General features: G+C 36.1%; 1 protein-coding gene across 2 annotated transcripts; it reads right to left on the bottom strand.

Annotated features, from left to right (window-relative positions):
• Nucleotides 1-405: 405 nt before the first annotated feature.
• LOC131075026 (V-type proton ATPase subunit G1) lies at nt 406-6,444 on the bottom strand. 2 transcript variants are annotated; one of them, XM_058011807.2, is made up of 4 exons: nt 6,269-6,444; nt 1,251-1,340; nt 982-1,082; nt 406-864 (listed from the first exon to the last, which is right to left on the bottom strand). In XM_058011807.2, the coding sequence occupies exons 2-4, from the start codon at nt 1,336-1,338 to the stop codon at nt 721-723; spliced, it is 333 nt and encodes a 110-aa protein (XP_057867790.1). In that variant the 5' UTR covers nt 1,339-1,340; nt 6,269-6,444; the 3' UTR covers nt 406-720. The 2 variants fall into 2 exon arrangements, with proteins under 2 accessions (XP_057867790.1, XP_057867791.1); XM_058011808.2 differs by having other exon boundaries at nt 1,251-1,355; nt 6,269-6,430.
• Nucleotides 6,445-16,632: the final 10,188 nt, after the last annotated feature.

Here is a 16,632-nt window from a genome sequence, read left to right as displayed (position 1 = left end):
ATCTAGAAGCAAGACAGAGAACACAACCACACCCATTTGTTTATGTCGTTTGCAAAACTATTACTTGATCCACATACCCTAACTCTTGATATGTCAACCTTCACAAACATTTAGAAAACAAAATTAATAATTATCGATTGTGCCATAAAAATAACACCATAAAGAAGCTCAGCAAGTTATCAGATCCTCTCTCTAATTTCCCATTTCCTGCACAAATTGATTACTGAACATCCTGACCACACATCCCATTACAGTGCAATACAACTTTATAAAGCCTCCAAAACCATATTGTTGTTGGTTTTAAGTTTAACAATTATTAAAACAAAAAGTCAAATATGATCACAGATTTCTACTATTAAAAAAAAAATAGAAATTTGCTTGATCTGCAAATCTTCTTGGTCTAAATTGTTCTAAACAATCCAAGCAATTGATAATAAATATAGAAAAAGGGTAGAAAAATCGAAGATACCAGTTTCTCTCTAATAACAAATAAATACTAGTCTGGAAATTTGCAAATCTGGAATACATTTATAAATAGCATTGATTCCGCATGTTTCACTGCAGCACACACAGAATAGTCTCTATCATCTACTCTGATCAGAGATGTATTTTTAGTGACAGCAATCTTATGGTAAACTTCCAATCAGGCACAAGATTGAATTGACTATAAGGAACTGAATGGTAGATACACCTCTGCAGGAACTAATAATTCCATGTGCATCAATTCCTCACAGTAGTTACATACTTCATAAGCATGGCAACCACCTCTGGAGAAACTTTAGATGCTTCATTTTTCAACTGTTCGATCTTGATATGTGTTTCTTCCTCGAGACGCTTGACATTGGATCCAGAATCACCACTTGACTGTTTGCTTGAATTCAAAACCAGATTTTGATCAACACAAAACTTTATTCTTAAAACAACACTTATTGTAGCTCACTTAGAATAAGTAAATCAAGCAGTACGAAAAAGGAAATTTACCTCTGCAACCTTCTTCCGAAACTCACTTTCCCTCTGTGCCCGATAAGCAGCAATTTCTCTTTCAGCTTCCTCTTTTGCCTGTTTCAATCTAACAGTTTTTGCTACAAGTGACAAGGATTAACTTCAGTATTTCAATAAAATGAGGAATGCCATTTTCTAAATCAGGTGTGAATAGACAAGTGTCCATTTCACCAATTAGCTTAATTTCTCAAGAACACAAAAAGTGATAACAAAAGATTCAAAGAAAATAAAACAAACAATCCACCAACCAGCTCTTGCAGAAGCAATAATGTGCTGAGCTTCCTGCTCTGCAGCCAATAACAGTTGTATTCCACCCTGTCCCTTGTTTGAATCCATGACTGCAAGGATATACACTGATTCCATATCAATCAAAGATTTGTAAATAAAATCAGCATCCACTACTAAAATAATTAGAAAATTGAATCTATGTGGAACCAAATTATTTGCAGTGTAGACCAGTTTCAAAAACCCAAAAATATCAAACCCAATTTCATATTCAAGTGATGCATCCAATATTGACAAAAAATGCAGTGAATCAGGTAGCCACGCTAATGACATTTCCCTATACTAAATTCTTTGGTTTTCAACTACTTTCTACCTTCAGCAGCTCATTAGACAGGGCTTGCTAACTATGGAAGAAATGAGAAAATGAAGTACATGACAAGCAATTGTGTGTGTCTATATATTTAGAGAGACGAGAGAGGCAGAGAGAGAGAGATCTGGTAATTTATATAAAATTTCTACCGCCTACAATTTGTCAGAGTCAAATATACTATTTCTTTTATTAATATTGTGATCATAAAGCATTAAAAAATTTGGAGCAAAGGCACACAAATTCTTGGTAGTTTGGGCTTGGCATAAAAACAATCTTGGGCAATAGATAATACTTAGATGACTTAATATCTCTTGGCAGGAATTCAATATATATATTTTTCCAAGGGATATTTGTGATATGTGATGACCATCCCTAGTCATCCCCAAGATCCTGCATATTTGGAACGATTGCAGTCTCCATGTTGACCTAAAAGATAAGAAAGGATGGTCAAAACTTCTATCCAGAGAATTTTTAAGTGCGATTGACCCTTCTTTAGTTGGCCAAAGAGTGAAAGTTTGGCCGAGTATGTATGATCCTTCTTCCTCACATGTTTACAACCCAGAAATTGAGAATGGAGCAAAATTTCCAAGCAGACCAAGAAACCAAGTTTTCTACTGCTACACATAAATATTTTTGTTGGGGACAGTGGAATAATTTTAGTTGGGCAAGGGCTTGCACATATATAGATATTTTTCTCCTGATACAAATAAATATTTTTGTAGGGGACAGTGCAATAATTTTGGCGGGGCTTGACGGCTTGCACATATATACATATTTTTCTCCTGCTAGAAATAAATATTTTTGTAGGGGACAAAGTGCAATAATATTGGTGGGGCAAGAGCTTGTATATATGTACATATTTTGAGATTTCTCCTGTTAATAGAAATTTTTTGTAGGGGGGTGAAGTGCAATATTTTTTTAAGGGGGAGGAGCTATACACAAAAAAAGAGTTCTCGAAAAGAACTTAGGGCTTAAATTGTGCAACGGCGCCTTCTCCCAAGGATCCTGGAAGCAAAAAAGGTGGAAGGGGATTCTCGTCAAATGGGTAGACCGTAACTTTCTCCGCCATCTCAAAATTTACAAAAAAGAGTGAAAAATTGAAGATGAGCTTTCCAAAGCCAGCTGAAGGGCCTGAAATGTATCCAGAACTATTAAACCACAATTTGATCATGCAGAATTTAATTCAAGACAGACACTCTTGCAGTTTAAATGCCAATAAGTTAGTAACAAATGTAAAATGAACTGTTAGTCTTTTCAAGCAGTTGTTCTTTTCTCTTATAGCAGTCAAAGTCCCAGGATAAATCAACTTTTAGAGGGATTTCAAAACTGAGAGAAATATATTAAGAGGATTTTGCAGAAGTGAAAGTGACAAAGTGGCAGAAGAATACAGGAAATGAGTGACTGCAGTTTGTTAGAGAGATTGCCAAAAAGTCCAGAAGTCAATTTTAGTATACAATGTGTATGTTTGTAACTTCACTTTTAGAATAGAGTGTAGATGATTGTGTGTCAATGTTTGGTGTCAAACAATTGATGTAGTTTACCGTTTAGAGTTATAAACATATTATAAGTATGTTTTCAATAGGCAAGTTACTTGCGTGTACTTTTCTGCAAACCCAATAAAGAGAAATTATGAGCGTGATTTTGCTTCAATATTGTAATTTGGTGCACTCTAATCCAGCTTTGTGGTTAATGGTTTTTTCAAAACTCAACCAGACCATCATTTTGTCAGGTAACCTGGTAATAATAGATTTTTTATGGAAATGAAAAACAAGGGTTTGCATCCCCTTTAGAATGTGAAAATAGCATTCACAATATCTGAGAATAGAGTATAAAAGTGACTGCTTAAAGTTAAAACTTAATTAAAAGTATCTTCTTGTCCTTGGATCTGGATCCAAAGTCAAATGATTATCAGTTTAGGAAATCTCTGTTATCTTGAAATTTGGGACTTCAACTGTTCTTTGACGACTATTGAACACTTTTCCCTATTAGCCAAAACATACAGAAAATTGTTGACATTTATTGACAGGTGATCAAAATTTTGGAAGATGTTGAACAATGTGTCAAATAGTATTCTATATTATGAGAAGATTTAAATTAAAAAAGTAGGAAAAGTGATTGTATAATTTGGAAAGAAAACAAAGCTACCCAATGTAGAGAATAGGAAACCAGGAAGTGAAATATATAATTCTAATGGTGTGGGTAAAGTTATGTCTTCCTCTTATACAGAAGCCTGGATAATTACAGATCAATATATTCTTTTGAATTCATCCAAGAGTTGTGAGTATCCTCTCCTTATGTTCTTCCTATTCTTCCAACGAAGAACATGCTGCTCAAATAATATGACCAAATTGAAAATTCTGTTGATGATTACCCATTAATTATAGGAGACTTTTAAATCACACAATATCCCCTGGAGAAAAGAGTGGCTCCATTTTAGGAATTAAGTTAGAAAGGGTTTTTCAGTTTCCCAGTTTATCTCAAACAACTTCAAAAGGCATAAAATTCTAGAGTGGCAAATAATCATTCTCTGACAGGAGGAAAAGAAATGGATTAAGAGCAAAACAACTCCATTGATTCTTAAAAAAAGAACAATAGATGGAGGATAGATTTCATATTTACTCCAACAAACTCCAATATATCAGTTTCAGACTATTAGCCTATTGAACTGATCTGAAGTTTAGGCTTTAAAAACAACACACTATCCATTCTAAAATTGAAAGCACCCCGTTTCATCTTCAGGATTTCAAAAATTAGCAAAAAAAATGGCGGTCATATCTAGGGCGTTGTTTACATTGGGTAGAACAGAAATTGAATTTCTATAATCCAGCTTATTAGAATGGTATAGGGAGATTTTTGGCAATACTGTTCAAGATGGTGCTGACAAGAAGATAATTCCACAAGCTTCCATTCAAATATTTAAAAAAAAAGAAATTTATCCTGATTTGCATCCACCTGGTACCAGCCACATACATATATCAGATGAACTCCAAATAAATAGGGAAATGTTAGCCATGTTTCTCAAAGTTTATTGTATTTTCATGATTTATTTTTTCTTCTTCAGGATTAGACCATGTAGATTTTTTGTGCCAAAAAAATCTACATGGTCTAATCCAGAAGAAGAAAAAAGAAATCATTATCGACTGTGAAAACTTAATGTATTTCAAGGGTTGCAAAAAACTTATGAAAATTAAATCTACACATTTTTTTCCAGAAGCTTTGTTACTCTATCTGATGGGTTGTGAAAATCTCACATTCGTCGTCATTAAAAGACGTGCAATTTGAAGAACAGTGAAATCTATGACATTTGATATTCAACATTCAAGATTGACCATTGAAAATCGAAGTGAAAAATTAACTGCAACACTGCAAGATAAATATGAATATCTACTTGTAATATTATAAATGATCATGAAAATAAATGTTCAAAACGCCCCACTTTTGTTTTTTCTACTTTTATGAATATATATTTTTGACAATTGCTGAAACGGGCATAGGATGTCTCCAGTATGCCCCAAAGGGCACCAACAGAATAGATATGTCCTTGGATGTCTGGGGAGCATGTAGTCATCCCCTAAGTAGCCTCTATCTAACAGAAAACATCCAGCTAATACCAAAATATACTAAAACGTCCCCAGAAGTAGACAAATTTCAGAAAAAATGGGTGAGGGGAAATGCCCTCCTGCATTTCCAAAGTATTTGGGGCAGTCACAGAGAGCAGGGGACGCATCCCAGGGACACTAATGTAACTCAACAGAAACACAAAATATGTATAAATATTAAATACAAAAATTTGACTTGCAAGCCAAAAGCTTTTGATCACACTGTAATTTTGATGTATAACAGCCCTTCGTCAGTTAGGTCAGTTGTGTGATAACTCCAGTGGCCCCAGTTTGGTCACGTTTCGCAAGTTAGCACATGGATATTATTAAAAAAAATGTAAGACAGTATCGCAAATCTTCCCACCACCTGAATATTGCAGATTGTCTGCATATTTAACATAAAATTCATTTTCCCGTCAAAAAAACAAAAGGAAAACAGACATTCAAAATGGAGATCTTAATATTCCCTCCTTAACTAGTTCCCATAGATCCTTTTGTAGGATGACAGATTTTCTTAATTGGATATTATGAGACCAAATTTTAATAGAAAGACAACACAGATCAACGTCTCAGAGCCATTTTAGCACCGTGATATTCTTTAAAGCAAACCTAATGCTTTCCACAAGCCTGGCAATGCAGTGGCAAACGACTATAATGACCAAAACGAAGGACAAAAATTGAATTTGCCTTCGCATGTCAATACAAACAGTTCAAATGTGAGTTAGATCTCTTCAATCTCTATCATTGCATACCAATTTTTTTGTACGGTAGCCCTCGTCGTATTCTCTATAAGATCGAACCCTCGTTTTACTTACAAATTGTAAATCAGAAACCGCCTGATCTTTCTGTAAAAACCCTTTTATCTTAATAATTAAGGGAATAATTCCCCCGATTGAATAAAATCAAAGGCAAATGACAACGTGAACATCTTTACATTAAATAAATTTCGGCCACAAGGTTCGTATTCTGAAAAAGGAGGCGATTGGTTTTCTGTTATTTCTGTGCCGGATGAAATTGCAGCAAACAGATTTTAATTTTAGCACTACAAAAACAAAGGATTTATGTAAAATACCTTCGAAAAGAGAAGATTTCCCTGCGGCCTCGGATCGATTCACTGTAAGAAAATCCTACCGATTTCTGTCCGTGCTATCCTTGGACTCGACTCAAATCTTGCAATTTGATCTTATATTCGCTTTCAACCGTTCATATTTTCCTTTTCCACTAAATAAACTAGCAATTGGACCCATTGGTTCAATGGAAACGCTCATAATTTTTTAATTATATGGTTGAAATTATAAAATAGAAATAAATAAAATATTTTTATTATTATGAAGTAGCATGGGAAGAGGTTCAATTAGGTTATTTTTGGCCTCCCCAAAATTCTTTCATTCTTTCTTTCTTCTTTCTTTTTTTCATTATGGTTCATGTTTCAATAATTTTTCATCTAATTTTTATAATTAAAAGAGCACTAAAAAATCATCTAGTGGGTCAATAGCCATCCTCTCATATACTCATTAATTGGAAAAGAAATAAGTAATTAGATCAATTGTGCAACTTTATTGATACCAATAGTACATTGAATTAGTTGTGCAAATTTTGTGGTGGTCATAACAATGGTTTATAGGGCAATAGAGAATATGTATCAAATGCCAACTCAATGTGACCATTTTTTGACCCTTGCATGCACAATAAATCCTATTGTGTTTGTCGTAACTACCCAGAAGCCAAAACAATAGCTATAAGCACTTTAGTCACGCAAAGTAAACAAAAAACAAATCATCAAAATTGGATGTATGTTGAAGAGCTTAGGATGTGTGAAGTTAGTTATAATGGCTACAATACCCTTCCCTTAGAAAAATAATTAAAACTAAAAATTATATATTATAGTTGAAATTCTATCAACTCTAAAATTTAATTAATTGTGATTTTAATCCTTATTATTTAATTATTATTTAATTAATTATGATTTTAATCCTTTAATTTGAATCATCTTTATTATTTAATTAAATTTAATTTCTAAATAATTAAATAATTTCTTTAAATTATTTAATTAACTAATTATTTCTTCTAATTCCAATTCCAAATCCCCAAATTCTAATTCATTAAATTTCATCGATCCTTCAAATTCAAATTCTTCCAATTTCTTCTAATTTCAAATACATGTGCATGATTTCAAAAGTCAAATTGAAAATCAAAGTCAACTTCTAAATATATTCAAATAACATATTGAATTTAAAATAAATTCAATATTTGAATTAAATTTCATGCAAAGATTAAATTGAAAATCAAAGTCAAAGTGCAAGCACATGCTAAATTAATTAATTAAATCATTATCCTTTCAATTCTTATTTCTATCTTCCACTTTGTTTTTTTTTCTAAAAAGCTTTCAATCAGTTAACTATTCCATCTATTTTAATTGATTAATTACACCATTTTCTTTAATTATGTCCAATCATTCATTTTCTATCTTCTAGTTAGCTTTTTCTAAATAAAGCTTTCTTTGTCATCAATTAATTTTCCTCCAATCATTCTTTTTCATCTTTCAATTAGCTTTTTTCTCAATCAGTTGCCTTATTTATCTATTCAATCTATTCAGTTCCACCTCCGAATCAGCAGTTCAACTATCAATCAGCATGTGGGCTCACCTGATTTCCACTTCTTGATCAATTTGTTCCACCTTTTATTCAATCCTCTCCAAAAAATCTATAAATTCAACATTCAATCTTCATTTTAAACAATCACAAACTTTGAATCTTTGTGTCACTTGCAGGTTATTAGCACGATATCTGAGAGCCATCATACCATAAAGAAGAGAACAACAATGGAAGCTACATGCGATCATGGAATAGGGAGTTTTGATTGATTATTTTATATTCCTATTGCTTGTTTGTATCATTTCATTGGTTTTGTTTAGAATTCTTTGATTAGATAGGATTCGTGATTTCCCTATGTTCCTAGTTGAATTAATGATGGATTTTAGCATACACAATATTCTTTTTAAGCAATTGAGTAAACGGAAAGGTACGATTTGTGAGTTGAGAAACAAACATACAAATAGCTTGAATCTTTCCTTGTAAACTTTTTAGCTGGGAAATATTTTTAGGAGGCGACATGTTGACAATGTCATCTATTTTCTTCGTATCCACCTTGATTCCACGATGTAAAACTATGAATCCTAATAGTTTTCCATTATCCACACTGAAAACAGACTTTCGGGGGTTCAAGAGCATGTTGTACTTACAAATTCTCTCAAAGACTTGATGAAGGATCTTAACATGATATATTTGAAGGATGGATTTAGCTAAGATGTCATCAATGTAATCATGGAAGATGAGGGTCATAGCACATTGATAGGTAGTGCCTGCATTTTTCAATCCAAAAGGCATCATAACCCAGCAAAATGTTCCCCAAGGGGAGGTGAAAGCGATTTTGAATTGATCTTGAGGATTAATGAAGATCTGATTATATCCTGAGGAACTGTCCATGAAGGATAATAAAGCATGGCCTGCTACAAAATCCACTATCATATCAATATTTGGAAGAGGGAAATCATCTTTCAAGGAGGCTTTATTAAGATCTCAAAAATCGGTACACATCCTAATCTTGTTATCATATTTAGCCACAACCACAATGTTTGAAATCCATGAGGAATAATTGATAGGACGGATGAATCCGGCATCCAATAACTTTTCAATATGCCTTAACAAGCAATGGTACCTTAGGATTCATCTTTCAAATCTTGTTTCATGGGTTTAGCATCAGGAACTAAGACAATGTTACGAGTGACAATCTTAGGATCAATACCAGGCATATCAAAATATATCCAAGCAAAGATTTCAGGGAATTCATGTAAAAATTTAGAATATTATTTTTGTTCTTCTTCATCCAAGCATTTCCTGATAGGGTTTACCTAGCTTGCTCACACTTCACCTAGTTGGTGTTGCTCAATTCCACCAACCTCACCAGGTCTAGCTATGCTCCAAGACCCCCAAGTCCTTCCCAATCTCTGCTAGGACTTTCTCTTTGCCAATCTCAAGGTGTTTGCAACAAGTGTTTGACTAAGAACCCTACCATTTCAATGTGTTTCCCATATGCTCAATCTTGCAATATTGGCATCAACTTATCAATTTATCACTTTTCTTCCCCGCATTGTTGTGAGTCATTGCAGAGGTGTGGAGGTGGCATTTACCATGGAATTAATTCAATTTGGTCCATTTGAGGTTTTTCAATCTCTAACTTCCTTACCGATTTCTTAAATTTGCCTAGAAATAGGGCTACAAGGATGAGCCCTAATTAGGCCTCCTAAATCCGGTTTTCAAGGGTTTTGAGGGAATCGGTCCAAAAGACCCTACAACAAGATTTATTTTTCTTCAATCACTCACCCACCCTCAATAGATTTTGTAGGTTTTAACTTTCCAACTTGTTGTACAGTGCCCTAACCCAAAAATGAGGGTTTGCTAGGTTTTCTAGACCTTAACTGGTAGTGGTTGTCCAACTTTGTGAAATGGGCATCTAAAGGACTTGTAAAGGCTTCTGCTTGTAGTTGAAACTCTGTATGGACCTCATGAACCATCGCAATTGATTTGGTTAAGGTTTTGTATTCACCCTTGCAGTATGCATTCAATTTACACCCTATTTTCTCTAGTCAGGTTGCTCCTAGACTCGGCTAGAACAAGGTGGCAACTATGATGAACTCCACTTCTAGAACTCCTCCTTGCATATTTAAACTAAACATAGAGTTTCCTTTCATTTCCCAACAGGTTGTGATGGTTGCACGAAGGGATTTTATGGGGCAACCATTTTACACAAATCTGTTATTTACAAGCCAAAACTGGCTAATTGAAAACAAAACAATAAATGTACTAACACACACTATCTACATAGCGTGAAATGAACCAAATAGTACTGGAACACACCTAAGAACTTCTATCCAAAACTAGATCAATGGATTCAATCCATTTGTGTTCACATTTATGCAAAATAAGACAAAATCAGTGATAACAATCCGAAAATGAGTGGTTTCAAATTGTCATTCATACAAAATCAAACTTCCAACCTTGGTATCCATGAAAGAGGAGGTTTAAATAATATTCCCCACATGTGGAGGCATCCTAGGTAAAAGTGCTAACCCTAACTCCACCACTAAGCTCTTTTAGGACCAAAGTTGTCATGACAACTTTTACAACTTTCCACATTTTGTCTTTTCAACTTAAGAAACCTATTACAAGTCATTACTCATGTCTTTTTCAATATTCCTAAGACTATTCTAAACCTTTGTAATTCTCTCACCAAGTTATTCACCTTTTGACCATCAAGAAGGCCATTAACCTACTCACAAAGTGCAAACCTAGAAAGGAAACTAAGACAACTAGGCCTACACTTGACTCAAATCAAATATTACACACACACCTTGGACCCTCCTAGAGTCCTTATTAGAAACCTGACTTGGCTAAGGTCAGTACAAGCCAAAATTGTAGAAGGACTGTGAGCCTAAGTCCTAGGTGCTCCTGCACCATTCTCCCTGTAGCGTCCTAAAATTGCGACACTTGCAATTTCGACCGCATTTGGGTCTTCACGATGGCGACGCAACACTGAACCTGAATGGAGACCCCGAAACTTGTTCATGACATCAAAAACTGCATTTTTCAGCACCATGGCCTGATCCTCCTTGTACCCTGTTGTCCCTGGAGGTGGGACCATGGCGTCCAGCACCCTGGTCCTTCAGGACTAGGGCGCCTAGCGCCCTGGTCCCTGGCCCTATTTTTGGGCCTGGTCTCTTTTGGGTCTCGGGTCTTTATGTTTGCAAATTGGAAAATAATCTTCCCAGGTTGGCCTAAGGTCGGAAAAATCAGTCTTTTAACCCTAATTGACAAGTATATAAACTACATTTCCTCTCCCATTTTGGTAGATGGAAAAAAGGCGGAAACGATATTCAAACATTCAAACATTCAAGCATTCAAGCATTCAAGCATTCCTTCAAGCAATTGATCATTCTAAGTCTCCATTCAAGGCTAAGTGTTGCATTCAAGACAAGGATTCAACCATTGAAGAGGAGATCACATACAACATACAACATACAACAACATTTACACCTTCACATGTAAGAATACAAACATTCTTACAACAAGGTATTGGTACTTTATTACATTACAATCATTTACATTTACAGCATTTCCCATTTCTTGGTTAATTCCAAAACCGGGGTTTGACCTAAGGGCAAACCCCTAATCCCTAACCCCCCAATCGTCCTCTCTTTTCTGTGTGTAGGTTGTAGGTACGCGACTGTAATTGAAGATCTGGAATCCTTATGCAGAGACGAATAGATCCCCCTTCGTTTCGTGGATTTTTCGGAGGACCGTGTGCACGCCGGGCACCATCGTCTCGTCAACTTTCACTCAAATTTGCAGGACAGCGTCGTCTCGACATTTTGCTGTTAATTCCAGGTCTGTAGCTTCATCTCATATCCCTATCTCTGTTTATAAGCGAATCTTTCTTACTTTACATGCATTCCTAGTTCAATCTTTCTATCTACTTTCTTTACAAAAGAGGGTAGCCTTGCTGTCTTAACCCTTGAAACTCATTTAGAATCCAATCTTGCATTGTGTGGGATTGGATCTTGTGGGTTTCAACCCCTCTTTTGAATGTAAAGTCTCTCTTAAGTGAAAACCATCAACCCTAGTGACCCCCTTTCTCTCTCCTTGGAGTGGTGGGGGGAACACTTAGGGTTTGCTCGCGATTTTCCGCTTTACACTCCCAAACAAAAGAAAATTAAGTCACCTCTTGGGGGATCATATTCTGATCAATGCCTAACTTCTTGAACTCTATCTCAAGCACCCATGTAGCCTTAGCATCATCCATGCCCTTCCACTTGATTAGGTGCTCCCAATAAATTTGGTGTCTTGTCTTCTTAGCGATCCTTGAACTCAATACCTTTTCAGCCTTTGGACTTGGTTTTGCTGGCATTTGAAGGTTATTTTTTTCATTTGATACCTCAAAGTGACTACAATTTGAACCTAGATTTGGCCCTTTGTAAGCAACTAAGTCTGCTATGTTGAAAACCGGTGACAGTCCTATTTCACTAGGTAGGTCCACCTTGTATGCATTTTCTCCATACTTGGCTAGGATGGCACATGGACCCAACCTTCTCATCTGCAACTTATTAGCTACTCCTTGTTGTAGCCTTGCCTTGTTAAGGTGCACCATGACAAGATAACCTACTTGGAATTGTAGGTTCTTCCTTCTCTCATCAACCTTTTGCTTGATCTTACTAGTGTTCTCCTTCAATGCTTGCTTGACTACTTCATGTACCTCTTTCATTGACTGAGCAAAATCTTCAGCATACCCACTCTTTGTTGCTACATTTCCTAAAGCCTTTAACTCCAATATACCCCTTGGGTGAAGACCATAGACCACTTCAAAAGGACCCTTGCCAGTGGTTCTATTTATTGTGTCATTGTAAGCATATTCAGCTTGTGATAACACTTGATCCCATGTCTAACCATACTCCTTGGTAAGGCACCTCAATAAGTTTCCTAAGCTCTTATTAACCACTTCGGTCTATCCATCTATTTGTGGATGGTAGGCTGATCCAAAAGATAGGTTGGTGCCAAGTTTTTGCCAAAGTGTCTTCCAAAAATGACTCATGAACTTTGAGTCCCTATCTAAAACAATGCTCATGGGTAAACCATGTATCCTTATCACTTCCTTGAATAACAATTGAGTTATATGACATGCATCATGAGTAGTCTTGCAAGGTATAAAGTGGGCCATCTTACTAAACCTATCCACTATGACATAAATGATGCCAAATCCCTGCTTTGTCCTTGGTAAACCTACTACAAAATCCATACTAATGCACTCCCAAGGTCTATTTGGTATGGGAAGAGGTTGGTATAAACCAGTATTTGAAGAAGTGCCCTTGGCCTTTTGACAAACAATACAAGTTTCCACATACTTCCTAACATCTTGATTCATCATAGGCCAATAGTAATACCTTTGAACTAACTCTTGAGTCTTGTTGACTCCAAAATGGCCACTAAGAATGCCATTATGCTTCTCTTGTATGATATTTTCTCTCACTGACCCTCTAGGCACACAAAGTTGTCATCCTCTAAACAATAACCCATCTTGCAAGGTAAAATATGAATACTCACTATGAAAATTATTTTGATACTCTTTGCATACCTTTGAGGCATTTGAGAAGCTTTATCATCTGGGTATAGGTCTCTAAAACTATCAACACCTATGCTTCTTGACTGAATTTCTTGGACTGTCAAGAGTCTCTTGCTCAATGCATCAGCAACCCTATTTAGTTGACCTTTTTTATGCTTGATTGTGAATGTGTAGGCTTGCATATACTCTACCGACTTCATGTGTTTGTAACTAAGTTTGTCTTGTGAGTTTAGAAAGCTTAAAGCTTGATTGTCTGTGTAGACTACAAATTACTTAGGAAGGAGATAGTGTCTCCACTTCCTCAAAGCCTGCACTAAAACATATAACTCCAAGTCATTTGAGGAGAATTTCCTTTTTGCATCACTTAGCTTCTCACTATAGAAAGCTACTGGTCTTTCTTCTTGACTTAGGACAACACCTACTGCAACATACATTCCACTGTGAAGAGTTTCTCAAAACTAGGTAACACCAACACCGGTTGAGTGGCTATCTTTTATTTCAAGGTTTCAAAACCTCTATTTTCTTGTTCATTCCACTAAAACTTTGCCTTCATTCCACCTCTAATAGTGTCCAACATTGGTGCACATATAGCATTAAATTTCCTAATGAACTTCCTATAATATTGAGCTAGTCCATGGAAGATTCTCACCTCTATTGTTGACTTAGGAGTAGGCCAATTTACTATGGCTTAAACCTTGCTAGGATCCATCTTGATATTCCCATGTGACAACACAAACCCAAGGTAAACCAACTCATTTTTAACAAATTCACACTTGTCCAAGTTCATGGTTAGCTTATCTTCATGCAATCTTTGTAGCACAATTTGCAAATGATTAACATGATCTACCCTATCCTTACTGAAAATGAGAATATCATTTAAATATACCACCACAAATTTACCTATGAAGTCTTTCATCACCTCATTCATGAGCCTAATGAAGGTGCTTGGAGCATTAGATAAGACAAATGGCATTACAAGTCATTCATAAAGACCCTTTTTGTCTTGAATGTTGTTTTCCATTCATCACCCTCCTTAATCCTAATTTGGTGGTATCCACTTTTAAGGTCAATCTTGGTAAAGTATTTGGGTTCCCCTAAACAATCCATTAGGTCTTCTATTATAGGAATTGGAAACCTATATCTAATGGTGATCCTATTTATATCCCTAGAGTCAATGGACAATCTCCAAGTACCACCTTTCTTTGGGGCTAAAATGGTAGGTACAATACAAGGGCTAATGCTTTTCCTAAGTAGGCCTTGGTCTAAAAGCTCTTAGATTTGTTTGGCAATCTCAACATTTTGTAAGTTGCCTTGTTAGGTAAGGATGCTCCAGGTACAAAGTCTATTTGATGGCTTATGGCTCTTTTAGGAGGTAAGGTGGTTGGTTGTCCACCACTCACTATCCCTTTGAACTGTTTCAATAGGTCTTAAACCTCTATTGGCAAATCTGGTTTCTCCTTTTTATTTTCCTCTTTAGGTTTCACTACTAATGAAAACCCTATACCTTCACCTTCCTCAAGTATCTTCAAGAATTGTTTTTCACTCACTAAGAGGACATTAGGACCTGTTGCTCTCTTTTCACCTTCCTCAAGGATAGATTGAAACTTGAATGTGACTCCATCTTTCTTGAATGGATATGCATTCTTGGCTCCATCATGAATAGCTTGTCTATCAAATTGCCATGGTCTTCCTAATAGAAGATGGCATGCATCCATGGGTAGGACATCACATAACACTTTGTCCTTATACCTCCCAATGGTGAAATCCACCCATGCTTGCTCATTGACTAGGACATGTTGGCCTTTGTTCAACCAAGTGACCCTATATGGGTTGTTGTGAGATATCCTTTGTAATTTAAGCTTACTCGTTGCCTCTTCTGACACAATGTTGTCTGTTGACCCTGAGTCGATGATCACCTTGCAAACTTTGTCCATAATCTTGCATTTGATCCTAAATAGTGATCTCCTTTGGCTAGGCTCTTCTCTGACAGGTTATTTTATCAAAGTCCTTCTTATCATGAGGTTGTCACCTACCTTTGATTCTAAGGCAACCTCTAAAGTCTTGTTGCTTGAAGTCTCTTCTTGAAGATAGTTCACTCTCCTTTCACTACTCTGTGATGATGATCCCTTCTCTGGACACCTATATGTTGGATGACCAAGTTGATTGCAATGGTAACACTTAATTGAGGCAAAATATGGGGAACCTCTACCTTGTCCACTAGACCTTCCTCTAAAACCACTGTTTGACCCCCTTCCTCTATTGGATCCTCCTTTACCAGTGCCACCTTCTTGCTACTCAGTGAGCTTAGAATCACCTTGTGTTCTTTGATCTGAGTTTCTTCCTCCAAAGCCTCCCCTATGGCCTCTATTTTCTTTTCCTCTACCTCTGCCCCTATTACTACTTGAATCATGTTTTCTTTTCAATTTTTCTTCCACTTTAAGGGCAAGTTGATAGCTTTGATGAACTGTCTTTGGGCTCATTAGACTAATTTCCTCTTAGATGTTCCATCTTAGTCCATTTAGGTACCTAGCAACTTTAAGACTTTCTTCTTCCACTATAGGAGATCTAAGACTAAGTTTGTGAAACTCCTCCATATAACCACTTACATCAAGGTCTTTTTGTCTTAGTTTTTGTCTTTTCCTATGGATCTGCACTTCATAGTCATGAGGGAGATAGGCTTCTTTGATTTTGACTAACATCCCTTTCCAAAAAGAGATGGGAGTTTTACCTACTTTGTTCCTCTCATCATGTACAAATTTCCACCATGTGAGAGCGGATCCCCTCATCCTAGACTTGGTCACTTTGACTCTTTGAGCTTCAATTATGCCTTCACATTCAAAATGGTTCTCCATACCCTCTATCCATTCTATAACCACTTCTACTTCCATCTTACCAGTGAGCAATGGTAATCCTTCTAGTGATTTACCACTTAAGGCTTTCAATGCCTTTAGGAAAGGTTCTTGTTCTAAAACGGGATCAGGTTTAGGTACTTTGTCTACTTTTGATACCTCTTTACCCTTCCCTTCTACTCCTTCAACCTTTACCAACACATCATCTGCCTTGGTTTCAATTTCACCAAGCTTACCTTCCAATTCTATCAACTTTTCCTTCAGGAGTCTATTCTCTTCCTCCTGATCATCCACTTTCTTTGCCAACTCTGCATTGGTCACCATGGTGTTGTCTCCTATAGATTCTACTGAGGACATCTACTCTCCTAGCCCAAATCTTATAGGCTCTGATACCAATTTGATAGGGTTTACCTAG

This window comes from Cryptomeria japonica, chromosome 2 (genome assembly GCF_030272615.1).
Source record: "Cryptomeria japonica chromosome 2, Sugi_1.0, whole genome shotgun sequence".
Classification (NCBI taxonomy): domain Eukaryota; kingdom Viridiplantae; phylum Streptophyta; class Pinopsida; order Cupressales; family Cupressaceae; genus Cryptomeria; species Cryptomeria japonica.
The sequence above is the reverse complement of the archived record's forward strand: the minus strand, read 5'-3'. Positions and strand labels throughout refer to the sequence as shown.